This window comes from Lactuca saligna, chromosome 7 (genome assembly GCF_052625555.1).
Source record: "Lactuca saligna cultivar CGN05327 chromosome 7, ASM5262555v1, whole genome shotgun sequence".
NCBI classification, from domain to species: Eukaryota; Viridiplantae; Streptophyta; class Magnoliopsida; order Asterales; family Asteraceae; genus Lactuca; species Lactuca saligna.
Window position 1 is genome coordinate 1,778,115 of NC_136423.1, and position 20,189 is coordinate 1,798,303.

Here is a 20,189-nt window from a genome sequence, read left to right on the forward strand (position 1 = left end):
GTACATGACGTCCTCCACTCTCGAATGTTTCCGCCAATTCGGTTTGGGGGTGTGACATTTATGATGGGGAGAAAACATTTTTTAATTCATAATGAAAAAGAGTTTCTTGATTAGGCTAAAATGCAAGAAAGAACAAAAGGGTTTAACTTTTAACAAATAAATGAAATTATTAAATTATAAAAGTAGGTTGCTATTTCATATGTTTTTATAGAAATAACTAATATCCTCTTTGGTAAGACCTTCCCTCCTCCTCAATAATTTCATCCCAATCCAAAGACCTTAAAAACCTTGCTTCTTCTTCTACAAAGTAAAGAATAACATCATGATGCTTCCTATTATCAGTATACCCAAAAGATGTTGCATTAGCATCACCATTGACTTTGACATGAGTTGACTCGGAGCCCACCACCTGTTCACCGGATATTTCACCAGATGGTCTAGTTTCAGGGGCAACTGAAGAGTAGCTATTCATGAATTTTTTCCTCATATGTTTAAAGAAGTTATTTTGGGTTTGAACTTGTGAAGAGGGTATTTTTTTCCACAACTGGAACTAAGGGTAAGAGGGTTGTTTTGGTAATTTGGTACTACTATTGGTTGTTGGGCTTAAACTCTTTTTTGTGGTAGGTGAGAAATCGTTTCTTTCACGCCAAGGTTTTAGGAGAAAAAGTTTTCTTACGCTTGATGTTTTTAAAACATCAAGCTTCATGGATACGTGTTGAATAGAGTGTGGATAGTTGAGTATTTGTGATTGGTTGACCTTTAGTCTTGGTTTATCAGAGTTCAAGGCCTAATGAAAAGTTTTTAAAAATTTAGATCAACTATAATAAGTGATTATTTACTTTTAGTAAACTCCCAAAAATGTAACAACTTCAGTAAAAATAGATGCATTCCTTTTGTGGTAAGGGGGCCAAATCAAGTTTACATCTTTTTAAGAGTAAACATATGACTAATGCTATGGTTTTGTTGAGGCTACGATATGGAAGGGTATGTATAAATATATATTACAGGAAAGAAACCAAAATAAAGATTTTACCAAAGCATTATGGCATAGATGGAGTCATGGGTATCTGTGACATCCCCATTTTCGCGGCCAGAAAAGACTGATTTAGTTTATGCTTTTATAATAAAATCAGAGTAATCATTTGATTAAAAGTATTGCGGAATTTGTTCCCAAAATAAAAATATGATAAAGATTTATCAAAGCATTTTCGTAGAAATGTATTTCATTAAAAAGACTCGGGATGTCATGTTCGATACAGATCAAAAGCATAAACAATACATTATAAGCCTTACAACAGTTATTTACAACTACTGGCCTATAACCCAAAAATCTCTCATCATCATCCAAACTATGCTCTGGGTCCACTACCTGTAAAACAGAAAGCTGAGTGGGTCAGGCTTGGGAGCCTGGTGAGCATATAGGGTTTTCAACCCACAAATAATAATAAATTTATTAATTACATCGATTAACAATAAATTTATTAATTTCATCAAACCAACAATAACCGTGATTACTCATTCCCGTTATGCTCATTAACGTCCCTAAACACTTATATAAGGGACCTAGTCTAAGGATTTTATCATCGGGATGGACTTTACTACAAAGGGGATTCCTCAGCCATATATGTTCGTAAGGCAACCATGAGGGAGATGGAGTACACTGGTGAACACATCATTCACAAACACCTACAGGTTGCGAGCCTGCTAGCGTTCCACTAGACTGTCTAGAAGAGTCTGTGGTCGTCATCCATACTCCGCTAGATGACAGAATCAACAACAACAACATTGAGGCCTCTCATCATTTTATCACACACCAACTATTTCATCTACCCATGTTATACCTAACATATTTGTAGATAAAATATATATACAGTTTAAATCATTTTAAAACTTGTATAAAACATTCATTCAACAGCTATCTCAAATAAACAATCAATATATATACATATAACACGTATTTATATAAAATACTTCTTATCTATGTGTAAGATGAAAGTGAATATACACTCACTTGATTTGATGATAATCGGACAACAATTCGTTCCTTAAAATGATCGTATCTGATAAAACCGGGAGTTTTATTGAGAAATGGACTCTGCAAGGGTTGAACTTCAAAACCGAAAAGATAAAATTTTTCGGGTCTTCGGGCACTTTGGGATGTATTCCGGGCTTTAAAAATGATACCGAGGCTTCGAGAAAAGTCAAAATAGTCAAAATATGGAGAGAGGGGTGAAAAATGCCAACTTTGCAATTCTAGTTGGCAAATCTCGCATCCCTCTTATTTATAGGGTACGAGTCCTAGGGGTGCTTGGCTAGGGAAGATCCACGTAGTGGCTGCATGGCTCGGATCCGGAGGGAGGCGTGGCTCGCATGCGAAGCGAGCAGGTGGCAGCAGGTGCGAAGGCCACATGACAGCAGCGAGGCTCGGAGGTGCGACACGGGGTGAGGCGCGTCGGAAGAGGATAGGTCGCGAGGCTGGTCGAATCCAGAAGCAACATGCATCGGACCTTGGACTGGCCACGACTCGGTGACGCAGTAGCTTCGGACACGGGTCGGATTCGCGAGAAGGGTGACGTGGCCAGCTTCTATCCATGCGAATATTATCGAAAAATGTGCCAGAAACTTCTAAAATCCATAACTTTCTCATACGAACTCCGTTTTTGACGTTCTTTATATGAACGCGTAGGTAAAATTACGATCTGCAACTTTCGTTTAGACTTTGTTGGCTAATTTTGACTTTAATTTTAATCTTATTATTTTTAACAGACCGGGACAGGAAAATCCGTTAAAAATTCATAACTTCTTTATCCGACGTCTGTTTTCATCAGTCTTTTTACCGTTGTGCTACTATTGATGAGACCTTCGATTCTCGTTTAGGTTGTGTCGGCTAAAAATCGCTCGATCTAAAATTCGAGTTTTTAGTTGTCTACTGCTAAGCTGAAACCTAGAAAAATCATAACTTCCTCATACGAAGTCAGATTTGGACGTTCTTTTTATCGAAATTCTCATTTTAACGAATACTACGACTTTCGTTTAGATCGTTAAGGTTAAAAAGTATTTTATCGTACATTCACTTTTTACGTTTCCTGGTGTCGTGCCAGTTCCGTCGCGAAACTTCGACGGGTCATAACTTCTTCTTTATAACTCGGATTTCGGCGTTCTTTATATCCCCGGAATCCTTGTTTCGACCACTACAACTTTATGTAAAGATATCGACTTTATCTAATATTTATTTTCAACGCTTAGTTTTATTATTAATTAATTAAATCATAATAATTAAACAAATAAGCACATAATTCACATAATTTTCACATAATTCCTCTTTATTACTTCAAAATGAGTTACAAAGGTTAATCTAAACTATTACATCAACAATAATGCTTAGCCTGGAAACGCGGGCGTTACAGTATCAATTGTCGGGATTTCTTAACAACAACCTCTTCAAGCATTTGAGTTCCGGCATTCAACTATAATTCATTAAAGACCAAATGTTAAAAGAAAAATTCCCATAAATTATAGTGTAAACAGAAAGTAAAACACATTCAAATATTGTTTCTTTTTTACTTAACATAGAAAGACTTACCTAAAAAAGAAAGTCGTTAAAAGAAGCATTTCATTTTTTTCCATTAAGTCCTTACTTTTATAAAGTTTACAAGATTAATTATACATGAGGAATAGTTTGCGTACATGGAGGACCATGAGCCAAAGTTTCTGCTACATGTCATGCATGTAATTACAAAAACTGAAGATTGTTGAACAACTATGTTATTACCATTACCACCAACAATCAGAAGCACCCCAGCCAAGGTAGAGGTGCAGTCATAACCGCTTGACTATTAATTAGATGGCTATGAATGGCAGAGCTTAATCCAGGTGATGGTACCCTTCCTATATCATTATCCACTGGTTTGTTCCAAGAGAAGGAAAATTCCTTTCAGATGATGTCATTACATTGGTAAGAGAACTATTTTTGTTGGAAATGCTTAAGTTACTTGCTACTTTCTAGGCCATGACTCGCCACGTTCTCAAGATACACCTGAAAATGACTGTCTTATCCCTTTCTTTTCAAACTTACGGGGCAATATGTTACGTAAAGGTTAATAATAGTCTTTTTACCTATTGTTGTTATCCTTGTCCCAATCCATATCATGATTGAATAGCACATCCTTTCTTTGATTCTTTAATGTATAAACCTCTTATTGTTTGCTATCTCCAATGATGTCCTCATTAGAATTCTAGTCATGGAAACACGTAGAAGGCACAGACCATATATATACATAGATAAAACATATATACCTTCACCTGCAATTATGAGTAAACCAAGGGAACTGACAGATTAACAATTGCACAACTAAAAAAAAAGAACTAATAATCATCATAATCTGTTGAGTAATCTGATACCTTGTTATTATACAACAAAATATTTAACCTAAAACTTAGTCACTAACTTTAAGCCAACCTTGTTTGTATATAATCACCATAACGGTACCTAAAATGTTTGTTGAAACGAAAATAGAGCCATGATCTTTGGATCCTCATCGACAGATTCTATAATCATAGTGACCGCCATACTGGGAAAATTTTATAGCAAAAACGGTGCAAGGACAGTAAGAGAGTAAAGGAAGGAGGCGGTGGAAGTGTAGACAAAACGGTGGATAGAAAACGTGAGTTTAAATTAACAGATAGTTCAAATCGGTTACATACCTGGAGCAATAATCCCTAAATCGATGCCAACAGATCGATGGGAAGTCGAATCCGAGAAGTAGATGAAGCGGAGGAGAGGAGCCCCTGAAATTTTGAAAGCTTCCTCCCCTTTACCCTACGAGTTCATGGTACTTTCGTGGCTCGCCTTCACTCTAATCCTCGAGAGGGAATAGTGGTGGTTCAAGAAGATGAGAGTCGGTGGGGGTAAGGAACGACATTTTAATCGATGAATAGATGGATTAAAGTAACCGTGACTTCGTAGCCATTGATATGCAAAAAAGAAGATTAGACGGAAATGGGGACATTCTTGATGATACGTTTTACAAAATCGCTTGATCTCATTGGACGATAAGGACTGTGGTCAGCAAGGCGGTTAAAATCAAAAGGGAAAGTCAGTTTGAAAGATCTAGCGAGAAACTAAGGGCACAAATGCAAAATGATAAAATAATAATAATAATAATAAAATAGAAATAAAAATAAAATATCAAAAGTCTAAAAACTAAAAAAATTTGGTGATAAAAATGTGAAAGGACAAAAAAAAAGAACTGTAAGTAAGGCTCCCACAGTAGGGATGAACAGTTTGTCTAAATCCCGATCCCGTACCGGTACCGGTACCGTACCGAATTTGAAAATATGAGACGGTACTTGGTACTCCAAATACATAACATTCGGGATTCGGTACCACCGGTACCAGTACTAGTACCGAAAACCGGTACCGATACCGGTGATGTTAATTCGGTTCGATACTCGGGATTGATTTTCAATAAAATTCGATTTTCGGGAAATTGGGTACGGTACGGGTCGGTATCCGTCCGTCCCACGCTCATCCCTATCCCACAGTTACGTCTTGTTCCTCAGTTCCACTTAAGGAGAAAAATGGGAGGATACGGATAGAAAGTGAGGGGTATCGAAGGAAAATCGTATTCTCGAGTTTCATTAATGGAAGGAAAGTAGGGGAGGGGAAGGATTTTAGAATCATATTTTCCTTCCAAAATTTCCTCCCAAATTGGGCGGATTTAGGAAGGATGTGAGGGGAACGAAAATTTTAAATTTTATTTTCTTTTTCCTCTTAACTCAAAAACACAAAAACAAAAAATTTTAATTTCCTTTTCTTTCATTTTTCGAACTTGGAATATTTTCGTACACGCATTAATCCCTTTTTTTATGTCAAAATTTTCCTTTTCCTTTCTTTTAATCAATTTACATAAAAACTCGGGAACAAGCGTTAAGGTTCTGTTATTTTATAGAATTTTGTCACGGATTGAACCCTATTACAGTCCTTCTGATTCAATTACATCAAATTACCGCCATCGCTGCCGCTGCCTCGCTGATTCTCTAATAGCAATGGCGCGGATAACAGACATGATGAAATTGAAGCCATTGACGTCATCAATAGAAACCCTAGGCCACCGATTCCTACAACAATGTTCCGTCAGTGGAACGGCTAAAGGAAAAGGGAAGGTGAAGGCTGGGGTAACCCTAAAGAGATCGAAAATCACTATAAAGAAAGGTCAACAAGCACCAGATCCGTCGGCGACGAAAGGTCCAAGGAAAGGCCAACTTGAACAAATGATTGACGATTGCTTGCAGGCAAAAGCGCCGGTGAGGTTTCTGAAGCCTAAGGAACGAGAGAGAGAAGCTGAGAGGGAGAAAATGGGATTGATTTCTGAAGATAGGAAACAAGAGATTGCGAGCTTTAAGAAAAACAAGAGTAAGGTAAAAGATGATGACCAGAAATCGAAATCGGGGTTTATCGGACCGGAAGGTTTGGATCTTGTAACGTTAGGGCTTGTTGACGCTGATAAGATTCCTAAATACGAGTTGACGGTTGAGGATGGGAGGAAGTTAGCCAAGGAGTATAGTAGGGTTTTGATGAGGAAGCATCGAGCGAGGCAGGCTGCGGAGACAGGGCTGTTGAAGTGTAAGAAGGAGGCTATAGAGGCGTTGCCGGAAGGTTTGAGGGAGGCGGCACTGGTGCCGGATATGGCTCCTTTCCCGGTGAATAGGTTCATGGCAACTTTGACACCACCCATCGAAGGGTATATTGAGAAGATCAATGAGGCGGCGAAGAGGCAGAGTTCAGTTAAGGGGAAGCTCAGATGAGGGGAAAGGTTAGTACTAATATTGGCTTGATTTGTTGTTACATACATGCTTTGTCACTTGACTTGATTATCGAGTGTTGAGAAGTTGATTTTTATATCATATGTCTTGTGTCAATGGAAATGCATATGAAGTACATGAGTTGCTTATTAGGTTCAATATCTTTGGAAGTTTTACATGATGAACCAAGTTAAAAGTGATGTGATTGTTTACAGTCATATGATTTTGGCAAAGAATCCAACATTCATGTGAAGTAGATATGATGATTTTGACAGCTCTGAGCATTTCTTTCTGCTGTATTTGAACTCATTGAGTCATTGTTATGTTATGCTTATATGGTGTATATATAGATTACGATAGGGCAAAATCCTGACAAGAATATCAAATGTATATATATACCACATCGCATTAGAATTAAATTGCTTGTGAGCTAAGACATAACATATGTAAGAGTAACTTGAGTCATATTGATTGATTATACGAGTGCCCCATTTTGTTTTGTTTGTTGACAAGAATAATAAAAGGTTATTTGAGATAATTTTGCTACATTTTGGATATGAGTAGTTTGATAGGCAACCCATCCAAAAGGGAATCATAATAATTTAATGGCTGCTGATTGGACTGATTCAGGTTGTGACTTGTGACTTGTGTATGTTTCCTTAAATTGATGCAGGTGCCAGGTGGTGGTATATCTGTATGCTGTTTCTTGGTTTTCTGCAGTTTTGCCCATTCATCAATTGGTTTCCTTTTGTTTTGTTTTGTTTTGTTTTGTTATATCCTTTGGTTAGACTAGAAATAGAACCAGATGATGCTGAAAGAAACCACCATTCCTTTCAATAAATGGTTCACTAATTGCTCTTGCTCATGTATGGATCATGGATTACATGAGCAAATGGGCTAAAGCTTTGTTATTTTATATATATATATATATATATATATATATATATATATATATATATATATATATATATATATATATATATGATGTTGTTGATGAGAGAGATGAGATGTCACATATTCCTAAAATCGAACCTACTCTACTAATAAATAGATTCACACCAAACATCACAATCACGTTTTGACCTAATAGACATCTACATCTTGTATTTGGAAGTAAAGTACTAAAAGTCATCTTTCCTAAAATTGTAATTAAATATATCAACAATATCTAAAAGGAAGTGATATTTTCACTTAATAAATTGATTCATTCACTTGAAATGTATGCGTTACTAATTTGTATGATAGTTGCAAAGATGATGTATCTCATGTGGATAAATCAATGTGTAAATATCAACTCCCACTGAGAAAAATGAACCATATATGAATATGAGATTCCCTTTCATCCATCTCAATCGCACCCTTGGAATGGGAACCAAGAAAAAAAAAAGCATTTCAAAAGCTTCTCATGTCTGCAGATGAGGTTTTTCCCATCAATATTTAGATTATATTGTGTGTAGCATAATAGTAGAGACTAGACTAGAGATAAATAAATAGATTATATTATGGTCTACTCACTCGTCTGTCTACAGACTTCCAATGCTTGTGGCTGGAAAACAATGTGTACAATCCATCTAGTCTTTATTTTTAATAATAAATATTCACTTAATTTTACGTTATATACAGATACAGATTGAATGAAGACAAGACCATCTCTCTCTGTGACTGACCCGGTATATAATTTTAATAGGGTCAAAGTAGGAAATTAATCATATTGACGAGCAACACTAAACCCAATTTGAGGTTTATATTGGTTTATAAGTGTTTAATGTGCATTTATATCGACAAGACTAGGAAAAAACAATAGACAATGTGAAAAGTAGTAATAATAAATATATATATAATAAAGTCTTAAGTTTCTCAAAAGAAAGATATTTTTATTTTTTTCACACTCAAGACTCAAGACTCAAGACTGAAGAGAGTTCAATTTAAATCCCCACACATGACAAAATGCAGATGTTGAAGAATTCAATTAAAAATGGAGCTGACCCAAGGGGACAAAAACATAGAAAACAAGCTATTCTCATGTGATTGAAGACTCTCTCTGCTATCACAATCATGTAATAGTTTGATGCCTTGTCATGCTCTAAATAGAATTTCAACCAAAGAAAACCATGTTCCCAACACACCAAGAATAACACCCAAAACAATCATCACCAAATCCCACATAAGTTCCTCCTTCCCCAACTCATTTTTGAAGGCATTGTAATGAAATAAAGAAGGCAACACCAAACCCAATATGCAACAAGTACTACTCCCAACAAGCGATAGAAAATCAGTAAAATTTGGAACAAAAAGAGCCACCAAACTCACCACCATAACCAACACCCATCTCATCCATAAACAATACCTTCCTTCCCAATACCTTCTTTCCATTACCTCATAAACAGGATTCATCATCAACGGAAATGTGAAAAACAGATTTATACAGAGCCCCAATTGTACCATAGAACTAAGAACACCTTTACCCATATTAGCAGTAATAATATCTCTTGTGTTTTCACCAAAAGCAAAGTAACCCAACACCCCAAAGAATCCATACATGGCAGCAATGATCATCATCGCCCATCCCAACACCGCTCCAAACTTCTTCTTGTCTCTGGCTTCTGATTCCAGTGGTAATGCCATTCCGATTCCTTCGAAGGAAAACAGGGCGACTCCCAGACCATAACAGAACATGGGAAAGGTACCAAATGCGTGGACATTTATGGTGTTTTTCAAGAAAACGGTCACGTCTTCCACCATTACGACACCCATTGCACTAACGTCGACGATGTCAGCGAAGATACTCAAGGGGGCTAAAAGGGTTAACGTTGGAATCGCGTTTAATCCTAACTGGAATGGGAAACAACTCCAGATGTAGAACGTTTTGGCTTTCAGTCCCCAAATGTAAGGGCTCGTGTTTAAATAATGGGGAGATTCGGTTGGGGTTGCATGGAATAGATTGGCTAAGGTATTACCGATGAAGATGAGGTATCCTACGCAAAAACCGGCTTGGGATGCTATAATCATTACATCGACGGCGAGACGACCGATTGGGCCACAGACGGCGAACCCCAGATCGCCGAAAGAATTGATTTTGGAATACGTAAGAGGGGATTCCAGTTTTCGTCGGGTTACGATGAGGAGCATCATGCCACGGTAGGCGAGGCCGGAGACGGCGAAGATCATCACGAATCCCGTGACCCAACCGGTGCGCATGAAGGTATAAGGGAGACCAAGAACGCCGGCACCCACGATCGCGATGAAGACGTTAGCGAAGGTCTTGGGCGTCGACGACAACGAATCGTCGTGGTTTCCGAGAAGAGGGGAGTCTTCCCGAGGAACCGATCGTGGGGGGGCGTTGGAGGAGGAAGTTGCCTCATGTTTCTTGTCGAAACCCATGTTGCATAAATCAATCTAAACGACGGACGATCGCAATCCCTTTCTGCACACTTCTGGAGAAGATGATCGATTGAATTTGGGATAAAACAGCATAGATCAAGAATTAGTGATGAAATGGGTCGGGTCGTGGGAATCAAAAGGAAATGGAGTATTGTGAGGATTTCAGATTTCAATATAGGAACATGTGAAAAGCTGCTTGCCTTTCACCTTTTTCTATTTTAAGATTTCCTTTGACCATGGACTTCAATGAAGGTTTTTGCCTTGTAAAATATGCCTACTTTAATTTGGAATTTTGTGGTGGGTAATGGGTATAGGTGGAATCCGTGAATGGATGAAATTTGCTTGGTTGACATTCTTTACGCACAATTTTCAAACATCACATTCGAATTTGAGTCAAGGATATTTATATACAAACAAATTGTTTTCTTTATGAAAATTGTCACTAGATTATATATTATTTATTATGTTGGCTATGATTACGTAAAGTATGTAAGTTGAAACTCAATTAAATACTGTACTATTAACTAATTACAAAAAAATTATTTTCTATTTTTTTTATATGGTTTGATATCTTCCGGCTAGTTTTGATTAAATAATATATATAATTATAGTATCTTTTGAATCAAATCACATTAATAACATGCATGTATTTTGGTTTATTTGTTGCATCAAAATCTTATTTATGATCCCTTGTTTTTATTATAATCTTGTAAGAGGAACTTCAACCATAGCCTCCATAAAAACATTAAATTGGTGTTATTTTAACATCAAAATACAGGTTCCAATCCAACCATCCACTAAACCTTATATATAAAAACTTACTTTTATATTTTATTAATTATTTTTAATAAAAGTAATCTTGCTTTCTAATTCCCACATAGATTCATTCCATCCATGATGGGTCTTCATGCCAAAAAGAGTAATACCACTTACAAAATTCCATATATTATTAATATCTTCATTTTGCCGGAGTGAACAGTAGACCGCCAAATTTGGTGGATCACTGTTTATTTACACCGTTTTTCCGTTCAATTTACAGGTCGATTGGAGGGATTTTCACCTGCAAAACACAATTTTAGTGGTTGATAAGAGATGGTCTAAACTTAAGCTTATGAGCTAATTTTTACTAGATGCTCATTTTTTTTATTAGCAAGTATGTTAAACGTCTCAGTACCTTTTAAATCAAATCACATTACTAACGTGTTTTGGTTTATTTGTTGCATCCACATCTTATTAATGATTACTTTTATTATAATAGTTTAAGTTTTCTTTTTTAACACATCTTACTTTATTTTACTTAACTATTATATTATTATTATTATTATTATTATAATAGAAATTTATCCCCTAAAAATACTTTACAATTATAATTAAAAATAAATAAATTATACGAATAGTCCCTATGATTTGGGGTAATTTGCATGTTCAGTCCTTAACTCTTTTTCTTTTTAACTTGGACCATCCATATAATTTCTTTTTATTGCGTGCTTTGTCTTTTCCACACCTGAAATAACTATACTACCCTTATAAGATTTTTTAATATTTTAATTAGGTAAATAAATATTTAAATAACAAATATATTTTTTAATTAATTTATTATTAACCAAAAATGGGTCCACCCCCAAACCCCCATCCATATGAGAAAGACTGTTAAAATTAGGATCTTATATATGCTCGTTTTTCATTTTCAAAAACATATTAAAACATAAAAAATATAATTTTAGGAATCTGTTAGCCATTCAGTTAACCATAAATAGTTTAAAACATAAAAAATACACCCCATCATCATTCCACACATTCGTCGGAGTTCCATCACCAAAACGGTTATGTTGCCCCTTTTTCGTCACCATCCATCCCACCCTATATGAAATCCTCTCTGTTGCATCTTGTTCCCATCTTATCCCTTGAACATGCATCGTCTTCTATTAAATATCCTTGTTTTGCAGGTTTGATGATGGTGGAGTAAGAGAAAGAGAAAGAGAGAAAAAGAATAAAAAAATATGTTAGGGGAAGAGTGGTCTTCGATACAAAGCTCACTTGGCGTTGTTGATTTTATAACATTGTCGACGGTGGTTGATAGATTTGATTTTCAGTAGGGTCGATCCATTAATAATGTTCACCGGATTTTTGAGTAGCAGATCGGGAACGCAGGGTCGCCTACATGATTGAAATGTTTAATTTCTTGATACTTCTCTCTCGAGTGTTCCGAAAGAGGAAGTCATGGGGTGGACACTATGTAATACCCACATAATCAGGCTAATCAATTAATATATAATAAACGTTAAAAATGACTTTTTGATAAAATATTATTTAGGATAAATAGCCTTAACCAAGGTTATTTTATATGTGACAAGGGTTACATACATATAGAGAATGATGAAATCTAATTTCAGATAAATAAGTTATGATTCTTCAAAGTTTCGCGATTAAACCGACACGACTCTACATATCGAAAAGAGTGAATTTTTGATAAATTACCTTTTTACCTAAGTAATCTAAACGAAAGTCGTAGTAGTGGTTAAACCGAGAGCGTTCATATAGAGAACGTCAACATCCTACTTTGTGAAAGAAAGTTGTGATTTTTGGAAGTTTTAGTGCAACAATGCGGGCACAAAAATCAAAATTCAAATCGCTTAATTGTTAGCTGAAACAATCTAAATGACAATTAAAGATTTTGTGAATATGAACCCGTTGATATAAAGACAGTCGAGAACAAATTTCATATGAAGAAGTTATAAATTTCGCACGGGCTTTAACAGTCTAAACCGGTCTAAATATGAGTTTTTGTAAGAACAAGAATTAGATGTTGAGACCTTAATGAAAGTTGTAGAGCTCGTAGAGAGGTATCAAGGGATATAAAGAACGTCGAAAACGGTGTAACGACCCAAAAATCAAGGGTAAAAATTTCATTTTTAATATAGCTAAAACATTGATACCATTTAATCCAAACATTTCAAATCATTGTCAAGTAAATCCTTTATCAGAGTTCATCCTAAAATCATTCGTTGCGGAATTCATAGGTGTGTGCGCTGCAATCCTTCTGAGTCCTTCCTTTCCAAAACGATGATACCTGAAACCATAAACAAACCTGTAAGCACGAAGCTTAATGAGTTCCCCAGAGCATACCCCACACAATCCATATAACACATATCATATTAGCTGTAAAGCTACACATACCACATAAGCCATGCATACATAAACCTGTAATGATGCCATGGGCTACCCCACTTGGTCTTTACCGAGGAATGTCATGGGCTACCCCACATGGTCTTACATCCAATGCCATGGGCTACCCCACATGGTCTTTACCTAGGAATGCCATGGGCTACTCCATATGGTCTTACATCCAATGCCATGGGCTACCCCACATGGTCTTTACCTAGGAATGCCATGTGCTACCCTACATGGTCTTACATCCAATGCCACGAGCTCCCCTCGAGGTCTTCCATGCAAGTATCACAAAGACAACTAGCATACCACATATCATATGATTACTAGCATACCACCTAGCTTAAAGCTAACTATCAAACCACATAACATAAAATGGGCCGACCTTGGTGCCTTAGACCCATTGGTATGGTGAGAAGACTCACATCGAATGCAGAAGCTCCCTGAAAGAATCCTTAGCCGCTGCCCTGTCCACTTCTTGAGCTATCAATACCGATCAATATACTTAATCAACAATGGGGTCCCATACCATAATCCTTAATCCATGCATGGGCTAAAATGACCATTCTACCCTTGGCCCAATATGATCCAACACTAAGGCCCAAACCAAAAACAAATTTCCAACACTAGGTAGGCTTTCTAAGCCAACTACTAGCCCAATAATGGCCCAATTTGCTAAATTGGGCCTAATCTCCCTAATGGGCCTTACCCTAAGCCCAAACATATTTTTGGCCCAAAACATATGACCTTTGATGGTCCACTAAGGCCCAAAGACCCAAAGTTCATTGCTTGGCCCAACACAAGGCCCAAAATCATAAGGCCCATATCTGATGAGTACGCTGGGCGTACTCCTATGTACGCTAAGCGTACTAAACAAACGATGCATACACTTGGCGTACCTGCATGTACGCTCAACGTACTCCCATGTTAAGCCACTTTCCCATTAAGTGCTTAATACTCTACTTCATAAGCTACAATCACAGATCCAAGTCCTTTTCAACATCTTAATCCATAAGGTTACTGACTTGGTGACTTATATGACCCACATGAACCCAAAATCAAAGTATAACAATCTACTTCCATGAAAATGACCATAACTCTTGCATGAGCCCATAAAGACCTCCAAGATGGCAACTTTCTGCCTTAGAGACTCAAAAAGCATCAAGGGTGGCAACCTCAAGTCTAAGAATCGAATTTGAAGTTTTGAACCATACAACTTCAACCTTGGGACCAAAAAGAAACCAAAACCCAAAAATGGTAGATATAAGAGATGAATGATCAAGCTCAAAGCTTTATACCTTCATCAAGCTGAGAATGAGTCCTAAAAGCCAGATCCATAAGCTCCTCTTTAATTCCCCTCTTTGCATCAAACTTCATCTTCTTGAAAATGGATTAACACCTCAAAAATGGACTCCATAAGCTCAAAATGCCACCATGGATGATATATGACGATTTTTAGGGTTTAGAGGGATGGAAGTTGAATATATTAGGGTTAGGTTATGAGATAAGGAGCTTAAATAGGTCCAAGACCCTAAAATAGGGTTCTGATCTGGCTGGAGTACGCTCAATGTACTCCAAGGAACATTCGCGACCCTCCTGGTCAGTACACCCAACGTAATCCAAGGTACGCCCAACATACTAACTTCTTTGCTAGTACGCCCCGCGTAAACTTTGTGTACGCCCCGTGTACTCGGCTAAGCCTGAAAACCACGAAACTCCCGAAGGCCATAACTTCTTCGTTATAAGCCTGATTCCGACGATCCTTATATCCACGAAAGGTGATGAGAAGCCCTACACTTCTAACAAATCAAACCTTTCTTAAGATCTTCCAAACAAAACCCATTTTCCACAAAAGCCCGAACTGCCACTTTACCGAAATACCCCTAGGCTCCAAAACACGAATCGAACACCCGGATCACTTCTAGTACATCACTCGCACCCAAAGGGCCTAGATCTTATCTTCCCAAGATCCATAATCCTTATAATGACTGACCTTCAAGCCACCGCCTCAGACTAGTAGTCAATTCAGAATAGAGCGTTACAACTCTCCCCCTCTTAAATTAGATTTCATCCTCGAAATCATGCATCACCATCCCCGACATATCAGACAACCTGAGCAACACCGACACAAACCCGAGAACACCACAACCTTACCAAGGCAACTGAAACCAAACCTTATGGGGTTCTATATCACAAAGATGAACGAATCCTTTGTAACCTGATCACACCTGCTCCATCTGAAATCTGAAGTCTCGAGATGGTCTGTCTCCTTGACAGACTGCCCACATCGAATCAACATCAAATTGATTTCATAGGAAACCAGTCTAGATAGAATACTTCCCACTCGTAATACCATGAGGCTTACTAAAGAACAAAATCACCAATCAACTAAGACTACCGAATAACCAACAATTCCACATACAGACCCCAAATTACTGAAGTTGCTCCTACTTCTCTTACTGCCACATAGCTGCCTTCCCGGAGAACACCTGGGGACCTCCCTAATCCCAACCTATCTTCCAACTGTCCGTAAAGTCGCACACATACCCGATTGCTGAGCCAAAAACACACTCAGCAGTCCCCTGCGACCTCCGACGAATACCTCATCTAACCATAACTGCCCTATCTCCTTCAATCCATTAATCCATCCGATCGAGATAGGCCAACAACCCGTCGCCAATGAATCCAATACAATAGCGCGCGCTACCCAAATACTATAGTCTTTCGTCATTCTGAGTCTCTCTCGTCCTGCCGTTTCCTGATTCTATCATGTCGTGCCCTATTACTAATGAAACCAGCCTAAGACACATCATGATGGCTAAAGCTACCATCGAACCAAACCCTTACATTACCCTGGTATCTTGCATTTAATTCCCTTGGCGTCCTTATGCTCCTAAATCCCATCTCACTGAAATAAAATCCTACACTAAATATGCACGAACCCCGATTTGAAATCCTTTCTAAAACGAGTTGATATCCCGCTACTACCTCGAGATCCATAATGCACCATGACTTCCAACATCCCTTATTGGATTGATGGATAGATACCCTTAGTCGATTCCCTGAGACTACCAGTCTCGTACTCGGTCCAACCACCAGGTCCCCAAGAGATCAAATATCAGGACTGCCCAGTCGTATCCCTACTGTGTTACGTACCACTTATCCACAAGATCCCGCAACTCAAGATCCAAACCCTTGACTCAACAGTCTCTACCAGTTCCTTTCCGAACCCCCTTAACCATTCGGGCTCGCCCACAGATAACTAATGGAATAATCACCTATGATCATGATTCTATATAAGTTATGGCTCCCCCACAACCTTGCGGATTGATCTACCCTAGCTCGAATCTCCCGAAAGAATTCGTGAATGTTACGGCTACCCCTTAGTCTTACAACACTTCCCACGCTATCCAATCATTAGTGAATGCTACGGCTCTCCCGTAGTCTTACAACACTTTCATACTACATGATCGCTACCCATGGCCCTATTGCTCACCTATCAATCCGAAAACATCTCAACGTTGAGCACCTACACGGTCTATCCAAATAACTGAACTCAATTACTTGCTGAAACACTACCTGCTTCCCTCCCCTGAAGCCGCCTGTCACACCCCGAAACCGATGGCGGAAACGTTCCGGGGAGGAGGACGTCATGTAAAGTTTAGTTATCCATTTGTTACACAACCTGGTTAAGAATAGTTAAGTTATCCCAGGAAAAACCTTTATTTTCCTTAAAATTTGGTGGTTGGTTATCGATTCAGAATGTAGTGTACAAGTATCTACCATACTTGTAGCGTTTAAGTGAAGTTTCCTGAAATCCTGGTTATCCTTGAAAAGTGCGTTAGTTTTAACACGCATATAAAACTATTAAGTAGGTAGTAAACTAATTCCTAAGGGCATTAATTTACTAAGTTCTTTATTACTTAAAAGTAAATCTCCATTATCTAAGTTGCGAGTTCTATAACCATACGATAAACTAGATATGGAAAGACGAAGGCCAGTATCATTTTATGACTTTTGTCACCCGTAGACCTACCGGTTCCACTGTAGCTAGCAGCAAGGTGCGGGGTAGTCAGCCCCGTATAGATCTATAGAATCAAGTCACGCTCTCCTTCTAGGAGATTCTGATTACAGGGGCAGTTCTCCACTTGCGTATCTCTGTGGAGTGTTTCAGAGAACGTGTCTCCAATCTTAAGAATAACGATTTTACAAGTAATAATGCGGAAAATCCTGTTTTAGATTTTGGGTACAGGAGCGGTCCTCCACTCGCGTATCTCTGTGGAGTGTTTCAGAGGACGTATCAAAAGTTCTAAGATTAATGACTTTAACAGTAATGATGTGGAAAATCATTTGTGAAATATAAAATATAACATTTTATAATGAGTTTCGCAATTAGTTTGAAAACTAACTCTGCAAGTTAAACGATTGATTAATACGGTTTTTAGTGTTAAAAGCATACGGAATATGAAACATTTCATACGAAATAATAGGTTTGAGTACAATATTTCCTTGTACTTTTGCTTGTATTCCCACCTGAAAACATGAAAAACACGGAAAAAGGTGTAGGGGTATGAACTCACCGGTCGAGAAATGTGCCGGTTAGGATGCTAAGTGTCAGTTTAGGGCTTGAACACGCGCGAGGTTCCTATGTAATATGAAGAGATACATAATTGTATCTAATTAGACTTTAAACTACTAATTAAGTAAGATAATACACTTCGAGATGCGAAAACACTTTATTCCAAGTGTTAGGAGTGATACGAGTTGCATTTAAGGGGGTGTAGGGCCTAGATATGGAGTTTTCTCTTCAAGAGTAAACTCTTAGAAGAGATTACGGCCCATAGAACATATCCCCATGAGTTTACGACTGTAAACTCATGGGTGGTGTGTTTTGGATGCTTAAAGGTCTTACAACACTTGTGGAATTAGACTAGGCTCAATTCTAGGGTATAGGAAGTGGTTAAGTCCTCAAATGAACCATTTATGGAGGTTTAAGACTGTAAACATAGAGTTTACGGCTGCAAACTCTTACTTGTCCCTTCCTTTTGTGTTTTGACGGTTCTAGGTTAAGCACACATGATACTAGTCCAATATACAAGCCATGGAATGAAGTTAGGGCACAATTTGACCTCTTTAGAGGAGTTTACGGCCAAGGGGCCATTCCTTGGGGGGGGGGGGGTTATGGTCGTAATCTCCTATGGTCATTGTTTCCTTGATGTTTAAGGTCCCTACTTCGATGGTGGTTGGTTCTAGATATTATTCCAAGCCATAGGAGGTGTTTAAGTGGAAATTTAACACCTTAAATGGTGTTTACGGCCTATGAAGGAGGGTTTATGGTCCAAGAATGATCTTGGGCCATAAAATCATGATTAATCCCCAAATAACAAGTTTTTGGTGTTCTAAGCTCGAACATGTAAGTCCTTGAGTCATAGCTAAGCACCAGAAGTGATTTGGATGGGTTTTGGGGCTTCAAAACCCCATTTATGGGTGTTTGCGGTTTGGGGTTATTCCTGGGCCGTAAACACAACTTTTTGGTACTTTTGGATGATTTAAACATGGATTTTTATGATAAACATGCTAAACTATAAGCTAGGATAGATCACTTACCAATTTGGAGCTTGAAAGGGGTGATTTTGGATCAAAATTTGGCTTGTAGAGAGGGAGTAGTGAGAGAGAGTGTTAGGAGAGTGAAAAAGCTTCAAATGAAGGTCCACTCACCCTTATATAGGGTTTGAGTTTGTGGCTCGGTGGAAATCAACCCGATACCGACGTTAAACGGAGCTTATAGTCGTATCCGATTAAGTTGTCGCAACCCGACGTGGTCGTAAACTAGAAACTTTTAAAAAGAATATCGAGGGTGTTTCATGTGTTTCCAATGCATTTGGACACTCATGAAGTCATAATAAAAGTCTCAATTTAAATAACCTAATCCAAAATGTTAACGTAGCAATTTGATAAACTCGAGTTTTATTGACAGAAACGGGTTACAGTGACGGAATAAATTTGAGGTTGTCACATTATCCCCCCATTAGAGGGAATTTCATACCGAAATTTAGAATTAAGATACCAATCATGTATTTGGAAAGATATGCGAGTATTTCTGTTTCATCGAGTCTTCGCGCTCCTAAGTGAATTCGGGTCCCCGCTTGGCATTCCAGCGAACCTTCACTATCGAGATGTGGCTTTGTTTCGTACGTTTGATCTCTCGATCCATGATTTCGATTGGTTCTTCCACGAAGTTCAAGTTTTCCTTGATCTTGATCTCATCAAGAGGATCACGAGGGTTTCATCGGATAAACACTTTTTAATATTAGAGACGTGGAAGACAGGATGGATGTTGCTAAGTTCTTGAGGTAGTTGAAGTTTATAGGCTACGGGACCGATCCTAGCGAGGATCTCACAAGGTCCTATGCACCTCTGGTTAAGTTTTCTCCACTTTCCAAAGCGTATAATGCCTTTCCAGGGCGAGACCTTCAACAAGACACGATCTCCAACCTGGAATTCCAATGGTTTTCATCGTTTATCGGCGTAACTCTTTTGTCTGTCTCGTGAAGCTTTTAGTCGTTCTTGGATTTGGATGATCTTTTCGGTGGTTTCGTGGATGATTTCAGGACCAATGAGAGCACAATCGGGGACTCGACTCTTGGGTAGCTGTGTGTCCCCTACCTCAGCCCAGCATAGAGCGGATCCGCACTTGCGATCGTAGAGGGCTTCGAACGGGGCATCCTTGATGCTGGTGTGGTAGTTGTTGTTATACGAGAACTTAATCAAGGGTAAATCCCACGACTTTCCGAAATCGATGACACATGCTTTCAGCATGTCTTCCAGGGTCTGGA

At 38.2% G+C, this 20,189-nt stretch overlaps 1 protein-coding gene, 1 long non-coding RNA gene and 1 pseudogene across 4 annotated transcripts; 1 reads left to right on the forward strand and 2 right to left on the reverse strand.

Annotated features, from left to right (window-relative positions):
• Positions 1-3,305: 3,305 nt before the first annotated feature.
• On the reverse strand, positions 3,306-5,065 carry LOC145006157 (uncharacterized). Of its 3 annotated transcripts, none has more exons than XR_013662818.1 (3): positions 4,705-5,023; positions 3,688-4,302; positions 3,306-3,467 (listed from the first exon to the last, which is right to left on the reverse strand). It is a non-coding gene; the product is annotated as an uncharacterized LOC145006157 (long non-coding RNA). The 3 variants fall into 3 exon arrangements; XR_013662817.1 differs by lacking the exon at positions 3,306-3,467 and having other exon boundaries at positions 3,600-4,036; positions 4,117-4,302; positions 4,705-5,019; XR_013662816.1 differs by lacking the exon at positions 3,306-3,467 and having other exon boundaries at positions 3,600-4,302; positions 4,705-5,065.
• An 861-nt stretch (positions 5,066-5,926) lies between these two features.
• On the forward strand, positions 5,927-7,720 carry LOC145005946 (uncharacterized). Its single transcript, XM_078965047.1, has 2 exons — positions 5,927-6,815; positions 7,478-7,720. Exon 1 carries the CDS (start codon positions 6,049-6,051, stop codon positions 6,805-6,807), a length of 759 nt encoding a protein of 252 aa, XP_078821173.1. The 5' UTR covers positions 5,927-6,048; the 3' UTR covers positions 6,808-6,815; positions 7,478-7,720.
• Positions 7,721-8,744: 1,024 nt separating this feature from the next.
• On the reverse strand, positions 8,745-10,463 carry LOC145005419 (amino acid transporter AVT3B pseudogene; annotated as a pseudogene).
• Positions 10,464-20,189: the final 9,726 nt, after the last annotated feature.